Source organism: Oncorhynchus kisutch, linkage group LG23 (genome assembly GCF_002021735.2).
Source record: "Oncorhynchus kisutch isolate 150728-3 linkage group LG23, Okis_V2, whole genome shotgun sequence".
In the NCBI taxonomy this organism is placed as follows: Eukaryota; Metazoa; Chordata; class Actinopteri; order Salmoniformes; family Salmonidae; genus Oncorhynchus; species Oncorhynchus kisutch.
Window position 1 is genome coordinate 22270707 of NC_034196.2, and position 16749 is coordinate 22287455.

At 41.9% G+C, this 16749-nt stretch overlaps 1 protein-coding gene across 5 annotated transcripts; it reads right to left on the minus strand.

Moving 5' to 3' along the window:
* Positions 1-767: 767 nt before the first annotated feature.
* On the minus strand, positions 768-16495 carry LOC109868123 (crk-like protein). Of its 5 annotated transcripts, none has more exons than XM_031802773.1 (4): positions 16343-16495; positions 15280-15576; positions 11796-12264; positions 768-2873 (listed from the first exon to the last, which is right to left on the minus strand). In XM_031802773.1, the coding sequence occupies exons 2-4, from the start codon at positions 15486-15488 to the stop codon at positions 2739-2741; spliced, it is 813 nt and encodes a 270-aa protein (XP_031658633.1). In that variant the 5' UTR covers positions 15489-15576; positions 16343-16495; the 3' UTR covers positions 768-2738. The 5 variants fall into 5 exon arrangements, with proteins under 5 accessions (XP_031658633.1, XP_031658632.1, XP_020313169.1 ...); XM_031802772.1 differs by having other exon boundaries at positions 16038-16449; XM_020457580.2 differs by having other exon boundaries at positions 15970-16449.
* Between the last annotated feature and the right edge of the window lie 254 nt (positions 16496-16749).

Consider the following 16749-nt stretch of genomic DNA (forward strand, 5'->3'; position numbering starts at 1 on the left):
CATTACTCTTTCTGGGGTCCAGCTAAATTAAGGAAGTTATACAATTCGGATGGCATGTGGGCTTGTTGGACATTCTTCCCAAATAGCCTGGTGGAGGCTGGATGCCATCTGGTTTGCATACCAACAGGCCAGAGAAGCATTGCCCTCCATCCGATCTCCTTTCCCCTCCTCCAGCACAGACCACACTCTCTTCTTTCTCACCAAGAAGACCTCACAAATACCTGTCAAAATAGTTTGGAGACTGTAAAACTAAGCTGGTATTAAATCAACTGAGCATTGCTTTCCCAAAGTGTACCCTATTCAACTGAAACCGTAGATGGTTACATTTTATGTAGTAGACCTGCATGCATGCATTAAATATATACCTAGTTTCCTGAAACCAGTCACATGTCAAAAAGACTTTACCCCAATAAAACAGATGGATACCTCATGTGAGAAGAGATTTAGACTAAACCTTGCCCTTGAAAAGTTTCTTTCTCTCTCTAGGTCAGCACTGCGTATGCAAGCTTTCTTTTATTAGCTCTTCATTAACATTCATTAATTGCTTCCTTTCTCCTGGGCACAGCCCCAATCAAAACTGGAACTGATAGAAATGAAGCAGAGATGGAGAGCAAATGTCCCCTGCTCCAGATACAGTCAGTCCTGCTGCAAAACATCCCACCCACCTGCTCCCCTTTACCGAACACATTCCCCCCTGTCTGTTCTGAGCAGAAGAAGAGACTTATTTGGGGCACTCATTACCCTCATAGTAAAGAGGTCAGAGCAACTTAAAGAAGTAGACATACATTTTATTTACTTGTTCTGTACATAAAGGGCAATACCAGGACAGGTGTTAACCATGGGAAATATTAACACATGCAAATGGTATAAGAAAATAAAAGGCACAATTTTTTATTTTGAATTAAGAGGACAACACAGAGGCACTCTAAAACATGAGGGGAAAAAAACAGTAATACTGCTAATGCCTTTACAAAGAACGTTAATAAAACATGTTTACCCAACTAAAACATAAATTAAAATTGGTGTATTGCTTAATCACAGGGTTTAATATGGAGGTTGCACAAGGAAAACCAAACTACATTTGAATGGATTGATTCCACAGAGGCAATAAAAACAAGTGTAATTCATATTTTGATGAGGAAATGTTCATTGAGACAAAGCAGCATTTGACCTGGGAGAGGCCAAGAGGTCATGCACAGAGGCCACCAGCAGGCATTTTTTTCCCTTTAAAAAAAGTTACCTTCAGTCTAATTGTTTACAAGGTTATTAAAACAAATATTAAATGCTCAATTCAACAGTTGGCTAACAAAAAAACACTAGTCAGGACATGATTGATAGTTGTACAATGGTATTACTCTACCCAATGAAAAAGCTCAGGGGGATTGATGGGCAAGCACTAGGGAAGAGACAACAGGAAGGGTAAGTCTTCTTTACAGCAGAGATCTAATGAAGCACTTTATCAGCACACTCACACCAAGACCAGAGAGCAGGACAGCTCTGGCATCCCAATGTCAGTTAGACATAACCAAAGACAACCAAGTTCTCTTCTCAGGTCCTGTGCTTGACAGTCAACACTGGCTAGAGATGAGAGTCAGGGGTGTAACCAATCACCACCTTAGGGAACCCGGAGAGGAAACAGGGAAGGATTGCTTGTACTAAAGTTGCATTTTTCAGTGAAAGGCATTGATGAGGTGTCATTGGCTGGCTGCAACCTTTGCCCACCTCCTGTGACCCATATCATTGGATGCATGAGGCATCCGTCTCATAGAAAAGCCCTTACCCCTCAACAGCATTTTTAAGTAATCTTACAACATTGGCTATAGCCTGGTCACAGTCATGCACTTATACTACGACAAATGCCTCGCTCAGCACTCCTGAATTTATGGCACAAATTAAACAAAATATGTCTTCACATATGGCCATTTCACATGTAGTCTGGGGAAAACATAAATAACAAAACTGTCAACTAGGTCTGTGTCACTGAGGCTATGGGCTATTCCACAAGGCAGAATCCATGTGGGCTTGAACTCCTCTGTCAGCCTCTGCCTTGTCCTCCTGCCCAAGTCAGCTCAGCTTGTGTCAGTCAAGAGAGGTGTTGAGACTGATATATACACACACCCACATACATACACACACACACACACACACGTCGCCCTCAACAAGTAATGGTCAATCTGTGTGTGTGTGTACGTGGCTAAGGTACCAACAGTGAATGATTGTTTGGAGAGAGACACAGTCAACTGTCTGGTTCTATCCTCAGGCTCCACTTGGAGCCCTTTATGACTTTGCTCTCCTCAGTCAGTCCATGTGATGTTCAGTCACCTCTCTTCTTTTTCACATTAACCTCCTCCCATCCACAATACAAAACACACAGTCCAAGCAAGCTCTCAAAAAATCCCTAAGTATTCAAATGTAACCAAGATCAAATAAAAAATGACCAGGTAAGACATGGCGTCATGGGAGCCATGGCAACACACACAACCTACCGATAGTCTGAAAATGAAAAGACAAAGGCAAAAAACACTGACGAGCCTGTAACCAGATGGGGGAGTTTAGTTGAGTCCAGAGCTGTAAACAGTCAGAAAGCCGCACAATGGTTGGCATGACGATAACAGAGACCGCTGTCGCACAGCCCCAAGCAGGCAAGCACATAACCGTGGTGACACTGGCGGGCGGGATGGAGACAGCCAGCAGGTTTGAGTGTCACTGTGGGGAGGGAGGGTTGGTTGGGGTCCAGGTCATTCACTCTCATCCGGATTCTGGGGGTCCATTATTTTGACATGGGTGAAGGGGAAGAGACCCCTCCGGCCATTCACCTCTCCCTCCCACTGACCGCTGATGTTCATCCTCGTCACTTTGACTATATCACCCACCTGAGGAGAAATGAAGGACAGTTGGAGTTAAGTTTTCCTTAATTCCACAGACAAATGAGGTGGACAATTTAAGATAAGTGTAAGAGCCTCCATCACACAATAAAGTACTGACAGACTCATTGATCTTCAACCCTCCATGTATTTGACACCGTAATATGGTTGTGACAGGTCGAGCAGAAAGCCATAACTTTGGTGCTTTGCGACACTGTGCATGACCCCTATCTGCACAGACCATATGCTATTCACTCAGGATTAAATGTGGGAAGTTGTCATTGTTACGAGGAAGATTAAAACCTAAACGTGGAGGGCAGGCTCTAGATGTAGCCGAAAGTATGGATCAGAAAGAGGCTTCAAGCACATTGAAGTCATATAGACGTGCCATCCATAATCATAATCCTCACCTCGCATAATGAAAGAACATTGATGTACTCAACATTTAATATAACTAATTGGACTACTTCGAAAGGATGACAAAGTGATGGGTGAATGGGTCCTGAAATAACCTCTCGGGAAAATCCAATGCACACTGAGTGTACAAAACTTAGGAACACCTGCTCTTTCCATGACAGATTGACCAGGTGAATAAAGGTGAAAGCTATGATCTCTTATTGATGTCACTTGTTAAATTCACTTCAATAACGAAGGGGAGGAGAAAGGTTAAATTAGTTTTAAGCCTTGAGACAATTGAGACATGGATTGTGTATCTGTGGCATTCAGAGGGTGAATGGGCAAGACAAAAGATTTACGTATATTTGAACAGGGTATGGTAGTAGGTGCCAAGTCCACCGGTTTGAGTGTGTCAAGAACTGCAAAGCTGCTGGGTTTTTCACACTCAACAGTTTCCCGTGTGTCAAGAATGATCCAACACCCAAAGCACATTGAGCCAACTTGACACAACTGTTGTAGAGTCCATGCCCCAATGAATTGAGACTGTTCTGAGGGCAAAGGGGGGTGCAGTCCACATTAGGAAGGTGTTCGTACACTGTGTGTATAGGCTACTTGTACTTTCTTTATATAAAGAAATGATCCTGTTGTGTGGTGATACAATATTCTAAACTGGACATCGCAAATGTTCATATATTTTCAATAACCAAACATTTGGCTGGTAATAACTATACTTCAGTAGCCGTTTTCGGTTATGAAGGGGCTGGGTGGTGCGGTATATTACAGGGTATATTGGGGGAGGCAGGTAGCCTAGTGGTTAGAGTGTTGGGCCAGAAACCAAAAGGTTGCTAGATCAAATCCCTGAGCTGACAAGGTACAAATCTGTCGTTCTGCCCCTGAACGAGCCAGTTAACCCACTGTTCCGCGGTAGGCTGTTGTAAATAATAATTTGTTCTTAACTGATTTGCCTAGTTAAATAAAATTAAATAAAACATATTCCTCATTTCAGATGAAATTTTATATAATGACTGAGTTTCATTTTCTGAAACAGATGATCCCAAAATAGCCTGCTAAATTGTAGGTTTTTGCTGTTGGCCATGACCTACTCTGAGTGACAGAGATAGTATTAGATTGAATCCATTTGAATCACTTTTTGACAGCACCCCTTTTGAATTTGAAAAAAACCTTCCATACATATTTTTCCATTGTAGAAGTGCTCAGAAAATTACCGTTTGGACCTGAATGACAAAAAAATTAAAGTTGACCCATTTTGCATACCCCACCATACCATGAGACATACATGTGTTCATTACTGGAAAATATAAAAACAGTTGAGTTAGATATAATTTAAAAGCTTACAAACAGGGTTGTCAAATTGGATTTTAAATTTTTTTTTTACTGTTAACGTCAATGATTTAAAAACACTTTAACTCTGATTTTTTTCATATTATTGTATGTTGTAGCTTAGACCCTATTTTACATCATCTAAGGTTGTGTTGTGCACGCCATCGGTTGAGATATAGCATACTCTTGAACACAGGGTGTGTGTCATGTTTTGTCTGTGTACTAAAATAGACATTTTAACTCTCAAATAGTACTACAAAGAAGGTTGGAGTTCACACATCAGAGAATGTTGACTTGAATGGGAATATGTTGTTTTAAATTATACTGTCAATCCTCCACAGGGAACCTATTGACAACATAGAAACATAAATAATAGAATAGACATGATCATTTAAGTTGACATTTGAATGTGGGTGGACCGGCGATCATTTTTGTGGTTGTAATTAGTTAAGTTAACTTCAATTTAAAATTTAAATGGTGTAGCAGCTAAATTGCAGTGGCATGATGGGATACGTCCATTCTATTAATTGTATTTCTATGATTGAAATTATACCCACCCTGTATTCAAGAGCATGTCATGTCTCAACCGATGGCAGGCACAACACAAAAACCTCAGATGCGAAATAGGGTCTAAGCTATAAACATACGCAAATATGAAAACAAATTATGTTGAGAATTGTTCAACTTAAAAATAATTGTTTGACAGTTTGACACCTTTTTTCTCAATTACATTTGCTCACCTCCTGTGTCCCCTTACCGCCACCCTCTCTCACCTACTTTGATAGCTTCCGTCCTCCTCCTCGCCCCTACCTGGGCTCGAACCAGGAACACATCGACAACAGCCACACTCGAAGCATCGTTACCCATCGCTCCACAAAAGCCGCTGCCCTTGCAACGCAAGGGGATTAACTACTCCAAATCTAAAAGCGAGTGACGTTTGAAACAGTATTAGCGCACACCCAGTTAACTAGCTAGCCATTTCACATTGGTTACACCAGCCATTAGGCTGATAGGCTTGAAGTCATAAACAGCGCTGTGCTTGCGAAGGGCTGCTGGCAAAACGCACGAAAGTGCTGTTTGAATGAATGATTACGGGCCTGCTGCTGCTCAATCAGACTGCTCTATCAAATCAGACTTAATTATAACATAATAACACACAGAAATATGAGCCTTTGGTCATTAATATGATCGAATCCGGAAACTATCATTTCAAAAACAAAACGTTTAATATTTCAGTGAAATACGGAACCATTCGGTATTCTATCTAACGGGTGGCATCCCTAAGTCTAAATATTCGTTACATTGCACAACCTTCAATGTATGTCATAATTACGTAAAATTCTGTCAAATTAGTTCGCAATGAGCCAGGCAGCCTAAACTGTTGCATATACCCCGACTCTGCGTGCAATGAACGCAAGAGAAATGACAATTTCACCTGGTTAATATTGCCTGCTAAACTGGATTAGTAGTTATAAAAAACAATCAATCATGATCACTAGTTATAAGATAAGTTTAATGCTAGCTAGCAATTTACCTTGGCTTCTACTGCATTCGCGTAACAGGCAGGCTACTCGTGAAGGGCAATGGTTAGATGGTTGGACTAGTTAACTGTGCGGTTGCAAGATTGCAACCCCTGAGCTGACAAGGTGAAAATCTGTTGTTCTGCCCCTGAACAAGGCAGTTAACCCACAGTTCCTAGGCAGTCATTGAAAAAATATTTCCGATTGTTATGAAAACTTGAAATCGTCCCAAATTAATCGGCCATTCTGATTAATTGGCCGACCTCTAGTTCAGACAGCAGTTATTTGCTGACATTGCTATGCTAGTTGTCTTAGTAATGATGGGTGTAAGCTGATGGTGGTGGTGGTGGTGCCTGTGCTTCCCATCACTCAGAAAGCAAACTAAAGTGACAATGCCTGTCATGGACATTTCCCAGTTGCTTGTCATGTTCAAAATCATAGTGTAAGAACACTTAAAGCATCAAAGGATAAAATTATTTGATTTGATCCAACTTTCAAAACAAGTAATTTTTGGCTAACCACAGCAGTCAACTAGCTAACCATTTAGCATTCTAGCATATTCACTATTAATTAATAAGCTACTCAGTTCTGACTAGAACATATGGTAGCTGAGTAGCTAGCCATCAACATATGCCAAATAAGTCTAAAAACCACTTGCAGGCAAATAAATCAGATTTGACCAGTCAGACAAGTCACATGGCCAGGAATCAGATTGGTATCTAATTTCAAACCACCAACAAAAGGTGGTTTGAAATGTGGCTTAAAACATCTGAATCAATGTGCTTTTTGGCTGTTCAGACTGGAGGAAAAAGAACAAATTCCAATCAGATATGCATTTTTTGTTGGTAATTTCAAACTGCCAATGTGAACAATGCTTAAATGAGAAACGGTTTACAATAGTGTGGGGGTCTAGTACTCTGAAGCCCCCCCCCCCCCCCCCAGTTTCCATGATTAAGTCAGATTTGACTTAAACCAAGGTGGTGAAGGCTACAGTAACATTAACTGACCAAATTGTGGCTGTGTTCTGGGGTATGCTGGTAATCCAAGGCATTAGTCAGCCTTGCTCTAGTTTGTGAAAGAGGTGGTGCTATTCACACAACCCCAGACTTTCTTTCTGACAGATGGAAATCTGAAGCACTAAGCTGCCGTCTGCTCTGGTGGATACACGATGAGAACAAACTGATCTGATGCACAAAACACGTCCCCTCTGATTAATGAATAATCTCAGGATTTCTCTCTTGCAACCGCTCTCTAGTCTCGAAAACCCACCCTCAGCAACACAGTGGCTGGTTTCAATGATGGACTCTTTTGCATAGAGGAATTACGTCACTGCCTACGTTGATAAGGGAAAAAGATTGAGGCAGACATGCAAGAAAGTCACGATTCCAAAGCTAATTTTGCAGTGGGTTTAGTTAAAACCTCTTAAGTCAACCCCCTACTTTTTTGAACATTCTGTTAAAAATCGCGCAACATTTCGGCGTCCTGCTACTCATGCCAGAAATATAGTATATGCATACGATTAGTATGTGTGGATAGAAAACAATCTGACGTTTCTAAAACTGGTTAAATCACGGCTGTGACTATAACAGAGCGTGTGTTTCATCGAAAAGCGCAAGAAAATCTGGTCACTGAAAAAAGTATCAATGCGTGTGTTTTTTTCTGAATCACACAGTTTCCATAGATGGCTATTTTGGGTATATATAGACCGATTTAATCGAAAAAAAGACCCAATAGTGATGTTTATGGGACATATAGGAGTGCCAACAAAGAAGCTCGTCAAAGGTAATGAAAGTTGTATATTTTATTTCTGCTATTTGTGTAGCGCCGGCTACGCGAAATCTTTTGTTTACGTCGCATTCAGGTATTTTGGGGTGTTGCATGCTATCAGATAATAGCTTCTCATGCTTTCGCCGAAAAGCATTTTAATAATCTGACTTGTTGGCTAGATTCACAACGAGTGTAGCTTTAATTCACTACCCTGCATGTGTGTTTTAATGAACATTTGAGTTTTAACGAGTGCTATTAGCATTTGGCGTAGCGCATTTGCATTTGCTGATGGCTAGATGAGACGATTGCGTCTCGGGTCGACGTAAGAGGTTAATCTTGTAACTACCCATCCCGGATCCGGGAGCGTAATCATCAACTGACACTAATTAGCATAACGCAACGGACATAAATATTACTAGAAAATATTAATATTCATGAAATCACAAGTGAAATATATTGAAACACAGCTTAGCCTTTTGTTAATTACCCTGAAAATATGCTTTACAGCCAAAGCAAGACAAGCATTTGTGTAAGTTTATCAATAGCCTAGCATAGCATTATGCCTCGCTAGCAGCAGGCAACCTGGTCACGTAAATCCGAAAAGCAATCAAATTAAATCGTTTACCTTTGATGAGCTTCGGATGTTTTCACTCACAAGACTCCCAGTTAGATAGCAAATGTTCCTTTTTTCCAAAAATATATATTTTTTTATAGCCGAAATAACTCCGTTAGTTCTTCACGTTTGGCTGAGAATTCGACCGGAAATTGTGGTCACGACAACGCTGAAAAATATTCCAAATTAGCTCCATAATATCGACAGAAACATGGCAAACGTTGTTTATTTGTTTTTCAAATATCTATTCGATAATATATCTACCTGGGACAGATTGTTTCTCTCTTTCCTACTAAGAAGCTATGGCCGCATTTGTCCTTTACGCACAAAACACTCTGAGAGACTTCAGCTGACCACTGACGCAATGTTGACGTTCAGGCTCATTTTTCAAAATAAAAGCCTGAAACTATGTATTGTGACACTAGACACATTAGGGAAGCCATAGAAAAAGGAATCTGGTTGATATCTTATTCACTGCTCAATAGGGATGCATAGGAACGCAGAGGTCTCTAAATAAGAATCACTCCCTGATTGGATTTTTCTCAGGCTTTCGCCTGCAATATCAGTTCTGTTATACTCGCAGACAATATTTTTACAGTTTTGGAAACTTTAGAGTGTTTTCTATCCTAAGCTGTCAATTATATGCATATTTTAGCATCTTGTCCTGACAAAATAGCCCATTTACTTAGGGAACGTTATTTTTCCAAAAATGAAAATAGTGCCCCCTAGATTCAAGAAGTTAAGGTAGTTGACGCAAACTATCTAGAAGAAAAAGAAACGCACACCTATTCAGACGAGGTGCTGGCTAGCGGAATAGAAACTTGAAAATAAAAGCGAGCCTCACACTCTAAATTAATACCAGCCAAGCTGTCTTCATCAGGGTATGGTCACAAACACTGCGGGATGACTCGTTGCCATTGTAATTGTTAGTAAACTTGTGTAGTCAAATTAATCTATGATCGTATGCTATCCATTTGTTGTTTGTATGCTGTTCTTTGTATGACATTTTAATATTCGATTATTAACCAATGATATTAGGCCACTCTTGGCCATGATTACAGACACCTGTGTCTTTTGACACTATATAAAACGAGTCATCCCGCAGTGTTTTTGATTATACCCTGATGAAGACAGCCTGGCTGTCGAAACGTTGGTATTACATTTTTTTTTGCATCTGAATTCCTAGAGTGTGCGGCTCTTATTTTCAAGTTGACGCAAACTAGCCACTTGCAAAATGCACTCATTAAAAATAACCTCAGTGATCTCCAGCTTGTTAGCTACTATTTTGTATTTTATTCAAATTGGACAAAGTAGTGAAGTAGGCAGTGACGTAGTTCCTCTATGCCAGCGGCCATCAACTAGGCTCAGCTGTGGGCCATTTTTTTCTTCAGAGGATGGTCGGTGGGACAGAACATAAGTATATATCATTTGTACTCAAGAATCCCAAACAGATACAGTATTTGTGAAAAACAATCATTGCAAACCTTGACGAGATTGATCCTCAATGACATATGTCTCTTGATTTATGAGTGGAAATACTTTGAGATTAATTCCTAATGAATTTAGTCTTATGTCCAAAAATCAAATACAAATTTGCCCACAGGCCGAATTTGGCTTGCAGGCTGCCAGTTGACAATCCCTGCCCCAATGCCAACAGAGTCTATCATTGAAACTAGACCCTAGTCACTGTGTTGCCTAGGGTCGGGTTTTCGATACTACCCTCTGTCAGAGCGAGGTCTACTGAGAATAAAGCCTGAATTTACTTCAATGCTTAAACCACTGACCAAAGGTGAAGCTCTAGTGTTGTTTGACACCCACTTGGCACATCATCAGCCCTAGCCTCCCCATGGGGTGCCTGTCCTTCAGGGGTGGTCTTTGGGACAGCGGGAGCCCCTGAAGGCTAGCTTAACAAATAGAGATGATTCGAGAGAGCGGAGACACCTGCCGCCACTGATTACTCAGCATTTCTACTCCACAGAAAGCTGAGTACTTTGTACTTCCTCTCGAAAAATCAACACAGACTGATACCACTGGCAAGGACAGGAGGCGGCGAGGAGGAGGAGAAAAGACTAGCTATTTATTTAACTTTTATTTAACTAGGCAAGTCAGTTAAGAATACATTCTTATTTACAATGACGGCCTACCCCGACCAAACCCAGATCCCGCTGGGCCAATTGTGTGCCGCCCTATGGGACTCCCAATCACGACCGGTTGTGATTCAGCCTGGAATCAAACCAGGGTCTGTAGTGACGCCACTAGCACCGAGATGGAGTGCCTTAGACCGCTGCGCCAGTTGGGACCCCAAAAGCTAAATATGAGGGATGCAAGACAGTTCTGATGCCGCAAGCATATTCTGTCGTCACCTCAACTGTCATTAAATGACTTGATCCATAATAGTTGGCACAATGGCTGTGTTTACACAACCAATTCTTATCTTTTTTTATGTAATTGGTCTTTTGACCAATCAGATCAGCTCTGAAAAAGATTTGATGTGAAAAGATCTGATGCAATTCATCAAAAGACCAATTACTGGAATAAATATCAGAATTGGGCTGCCTGTGTAGACTTTCCGCATTCAGACCCTAACTGCTTTAGCACCTATTGACGATAGTATCTTCTTGCTTGCTTTAAACATTAACATGCATCAGAAAAAAATAGTTAAATTACTACACCTTTACAGGGTTAGGGTTCCCATATTTCCATGTTACAGCTGTTGTTTGTGTAAAACAGACGGGAGACAAGGTGGACTACCTGCGCTAATTAGCTATCTGCATCTAACAACACCTGTGTGTAAACGGAAGATGAACGCCTTAAACGAGTTGTCACTGAAAAATACTGTTGGCTGCAACTGGGTTAAAATGGGTTAAAACAGTGTACAGTTAGTGTGTATTTTACATTTGTGAAACTATTTTGATGTGATATGAAAGTAGAGGGATTTATGTTTCTAGAACCGTACCACAATTAAGAATTGATTCACGTTTAGATGGAGTATTTGGTTGTTTTGGTATCCATAGCAAATCGCCTTCAAACAGAACATGTAAGGTCCTTGGACTATAAGGAGTAACGTTAGGCTCCTTTAGTCCATTATTGGGCCCAGTGTAGCTAATGGGTACTGTGTCTGCAGGCTTAAGTTCCTGACAAACTACAACGCAACTTTCACATTACCAGCTCATTAAATCAAATGAATTGTACAGAATCTAGTGAACTACAAGCATAGAAGACAACTGGGAACATTTAGGCATTGAGGCCTCCCTTCACAAAGCCATGCTGGGACAGAAAGTGAGGGACTCCTACCTCTAGAGCCAGGGCCGTCTTGTCATAGGCACAGGGCACTCGTTTCTGGATGGCCTTAGCCATGACTGGCCCATTCTGCATGGAGGGCAGGGGGGTGATGACCGCTCCGGGGGTGCCAGGGGGAAGGGGCGAGGGGGTCTGAGGCTGAGCATAAGCGTGGGCCGGCTCGGGGATGCCATAGCTGTTGGAGTTGCGGGAGCCGTGAGGAGGCTGGCCAGGATGAGGGGAGGGTCGCACCAGCTTCTCCACATAGGGCACAGGGATCATGCCCATGCGGCCCTCCTTGCTCTTGGCACTCCACCACTGCTCCTCAGGCTTCTCCAGGATGATCAGGATCTCCCCCTTCTTAAAGGGCAGGTCCTCAGCATCGCTGCCTGTGAAGTCGTACAGAGTCCGCACATACTCCAGGTTGTCTTCTGGGCCGCCCATCGTCTGAATGGGGCTGGTGCCTATAGCTGTGTTTGGGTACCTGGGGAGGAAGAGGGCCAGAGGAGGGGGAGCATAAAATTAAAAAAAGAAGATTAACATGTACTCTGAATTAACATATAAATGCAACATGTAAAGTGTTGGTCCCATGTTTCATGAGCTGGAATAAAAAGTCCCAGAAATGTTCCATATGCACAAAAAGCTCATCTCTAAAATGTTGTGCACAAATTTGTTTACATCCCTGTTAGTGAGAATCTCTCTTTTGCCAAGATATTCCATCCACCTGAAAGGTGTAGCATATCAATAAGTCAATTTAACAGCACGATCACTACACATGTGCATCTTGTGCTGGGGACAATAAAAGGCCACTAAAATGTGCACACAACACAATGCCACAGATGTCTCAAGTTGAGGGAGCATGCAAATGATATGCTGACTGCAGAAATGTTCACCAGAACTGTTGTCAGAGAACTGAATGTTCCTTTCTCTACCATAAGCCACCTACAAAGTTGTTTTAGATGATTTGGCAGCATGTCCAACCGGCGTCACAACCGTAGACCAAGTGTAAGGTGTCGTGAGGGCGAGCAGTTTGCTGATGTCCACGTTGTGAACACAGTGCCCCATGGTGGCGGTGGGGTTATGGTATGGGCAGGCATAAACTACTGACAACGAACACAATTGCATTTTATTGATGGCAATTTGAATGCATAGAGATTCCGTGACGAGATCCTGAGGCCCATTGTCGTGCCATTCATCTGCCGCCATCATCTCATTCTTTTAGCATGATAATACACTGCCCCATATCGCAAGGATCTGTACACAATTCCTGGAAGCTGAACATTTCACAGTTCTTCCATGGCCTGCATACTCACCAGACATGTCAACCATTGAGCATGTTTGGGATGCTGGATCGACGTGTACGACAGCATGTTCCAGTTCCCACCAATATGCAGCAACTTTGCACAGCCATTGAAGAGGAGTGGGACAACATTACAGAAGCCACAATCAACAGCCTGATTGATGCGAAGGAGAGGTGTCGCACTACATGAAGAAAATGGTGGTCACACCGGATACTAACTGGTTTTCTGATCCACGTCCCCAACTTTTTTTTAAGGTATTTGTGACCAACAGATGCATATCTGTTTCTCCAGTCCATAAACTAGGGCCTAATTTATTTAAATTGACTGATTTCCTTATACAAACTAACTCCGTAAAATCTTTTTTTAATTGTTTCTTGTTGCATTTATACACTATATATACAAAAGTTTGTGGACAACACTTCAAATTAGTGGATTTGGCCATTTCAGTCACACCAGTTGTGGACAGGTAAATAAAAATCAAGCACACAGCCAGGAAATCTCCATAGACAAACATTGTCAGTAGAATGGCCTTACTGAAGAGCTCAGTGACTTCAACGTGGCACCGCTATAGGATACCACCTTTCGAACAAGTCAGTTCGCCAAATTTCTGCCCTTCGAGAGCTGCCCCAGTCAACTGTAAGTGCTGTTATTGTAAAGTGGAATATCTAGGATCAACAACTGCTCAGACACAAAGTGGTAGGCCACACGAGCTCACAGAACACTGACCACCGAGTGCTGAAGCACGTAGCGTATAAAAATCATCTGTCCTCGGTTGCAACACTCACTACCGAGTTCCAAACTGCCTCTGGAAGCAACGTCAGCACAAGAACTGTTCGTCTGGGGCTGCATGAAATGGGTTTCCATGGCCGAGCAGCCGCACAATGCGTAATGCCAAGCGACGACTGGAGTGGTGTAAAGATCGCCACCATTGGACTCTGGAGCAGTGGAAACACGTTCTCGAGTGATGACTAACGCTTCACCGACAGACAAATCTGGGTTTGGCGGAGGCCAGGGGAACCCTACCTGCCCGATTGCATAGTGCCAACTGTTAAGTTGGGTGGAGGGGAAATAATGGTCTGGGGGCTGTTTTCATGGTTTGGGCTAGGCCCCTTAGTTCCAGTGAAGGGAAATCTTAACATTACAGCATACAATTACATTCTAGATTATTCTGTGCTTTCAACGTTGTGGAAGGCCCTTTCCTGTTTCAGCATGACGTTGGCCAAATGCACAAAGCGAGTTCCATACAGAAATGGTCTGTTGAGATCGGTGTGTAAGAACTTGACTGGACAGAGCATTGACCTCAACCCCATCGAACACCTTTGAATTGGAATGCTGACTGCGAGAAAGGCCTAATCGCCCATCATCAGTGCCCGACCTCACTTATGCTCGTGGCTGAATGGAATCAAGTCCCTACAGCAAAATTCCAACATCTAGTGGAAAGCCTTCCCAGAAGAATGGAGGCTGTTATAGCAGCAAAGGGGGACCAACTTCATATTAATGCCGATGATTTTGAAATAAGATGTTCGACTAGAAGCACGTGTCCACATACTTTGTCATGAAGTGTATTTTGGTTCAGTATTGATTATCACACGACTGTTTCAATATAATATGAACACAAGTTTTACTGCTGAAATACTGAAATCATCTGACTAGATCAGTATTTCCCAGTATTTTGTTTTTTGCCTTAGCACTACACAGCTGATTCAAATAATCAATGTTTGCTAGTGCTAGGGCAAAAAAAAAAACATGCACCCCTTGGGGTCCACAGGACAGAGTTTGGGAAACGCTGAACTAGATCAAAGTACATACATTCCTCTCCCCAAATGTCACTACTGTTTTGTGTCACACCCCCTTTGTGAACATACCACACCAGTCAAGGTTAAAATTGTTATGAGACATATAAATAACTCAAACTGGTGTAAGACAGTAGCCCTAGCCGGACAGGAACTATGCAAGTCATTGTTAAACCTGTCATTACATGCAGTCACTACTCAATAAGTAGAAGACTGGTAAAGTTTATGATTGACATGGGATACAACCCTCAGACTCAGTTTCTGAGAGGTCCATCACATAGCAGGTAATGTGTAAAATCATTCGAATTTTAAAGATCTTGAAAACCGGAGGCCTAAATAAGAGCTTTTAACTTATTTCTATTGAGTGGTATGTGGCCGCAGGCGCAGCCTCTGGCAGTTCCTTACCTGGGGGCAGGTTCTATCAGTGTAGTCGTATCCAGGTAGTGGATTTTATAGAACTCCAAAAGTGCTGGGAGGTGATCAAATTCTTGATCTCCAATTTTGAACCTCATGCTTGGTAAGGAGTTGATGATATAGTGGGACACTTTGGAATTTTCAGATACTGACAGCACATAGTCGCCAGGGCAGGTTGAAGAATCCCGAACCAAAAACATGCCATGCCTCTGTCCTTGTAATCTATTCTGCGCCTCCTGTCTCGACACCGGCCCAAAATACCAACTGGACCGGTCCGATGGATCGAACCTTGCAGATGACATATTTGATCAAAATTAACTTCTATAAACAAAATAGAAATAACAAATATTAGTTTAAAACAATAAATAAACAAAAACACAGAAGTCAACTAAATAAGCTGGATAACGATTTTGAAGATCCAAGGAAGGGTAATCAGCCGCCCAAAGTCGAAAGCTGCAGGCTTCAGTTAGTTAAATCCAATACAAACGTAACCTGACGTTTCAGAGACTGTGAATAGCCTGAGACAACTCTGAAGCGTAACGGTTATTCGTTTATTGTCAATGACAAATGCCAGTTCTCAATGTCTAAATGTAGAAGCTATACATATACAGAATGCCTGACTGCAACAATGATCAATCAAGGTTCCTCTTTAATTTCCGTCTTCCGAAAAAGCAAACATACATCTCATGAAACAATATAATGTATATCCAGTCACTGTCAGTAAATGAGAACGGAAAAGGTCGCCTCACTACTTGATTAAACGAGTCTCCATTGTCGATACAATGTTGCAAATAGCTGTGCGCCGGAGCCCAAATTGTTACTTTGTAACTTCTTGGTCGAACTGTAAGGCACGAAATATATATGTTCAATCCTTTTCTTGAGTCCCGACAGACTTTTGAGGCAGTAACAAAAAATGGCGGCCTGCAACACGTCTCCACACAAAATTAAATCACAAGAGTATCTCGGTTCCCCTGCATGTGTATAGAGTCCCAAAACAGTCGAATTTCTTGAGTATATTTCTGTCCCCTGATTTTTTTCAATAATAAGGTCTCACTAGTATTTGTCTTTCCCTTGTTTATACTCGGCTCCACACCTCCAACCTGATTGAGTCTGAGACAAAAAAAAATGGCGGATAGAGGGCGGATCTGCGCGCTCCCAGTCTATCTGCACGTCACTGTCACCTCGAGCGAGTGCTCCACCCCGGCGCGACAAAAAAATACACTGTGGGTTTATGAGAAAAAGAAAAAATCACTAAAGCTGTCTATATGAAATAGATGTCTATCTGAAACGACACAGTGGATTTTATTATTAGTTGGCTGAGGCTTATCTAATTGCCTGAAAACCCCCACTGATAATGAGTGGAGGTAAAGACAGGTTCTTGGCCTGCATCCAATCATGTGGACAACATAGGAGGACTTCATATCCAGATCATAGGAAGACCTTGATGGTGGTCCTTTGTAC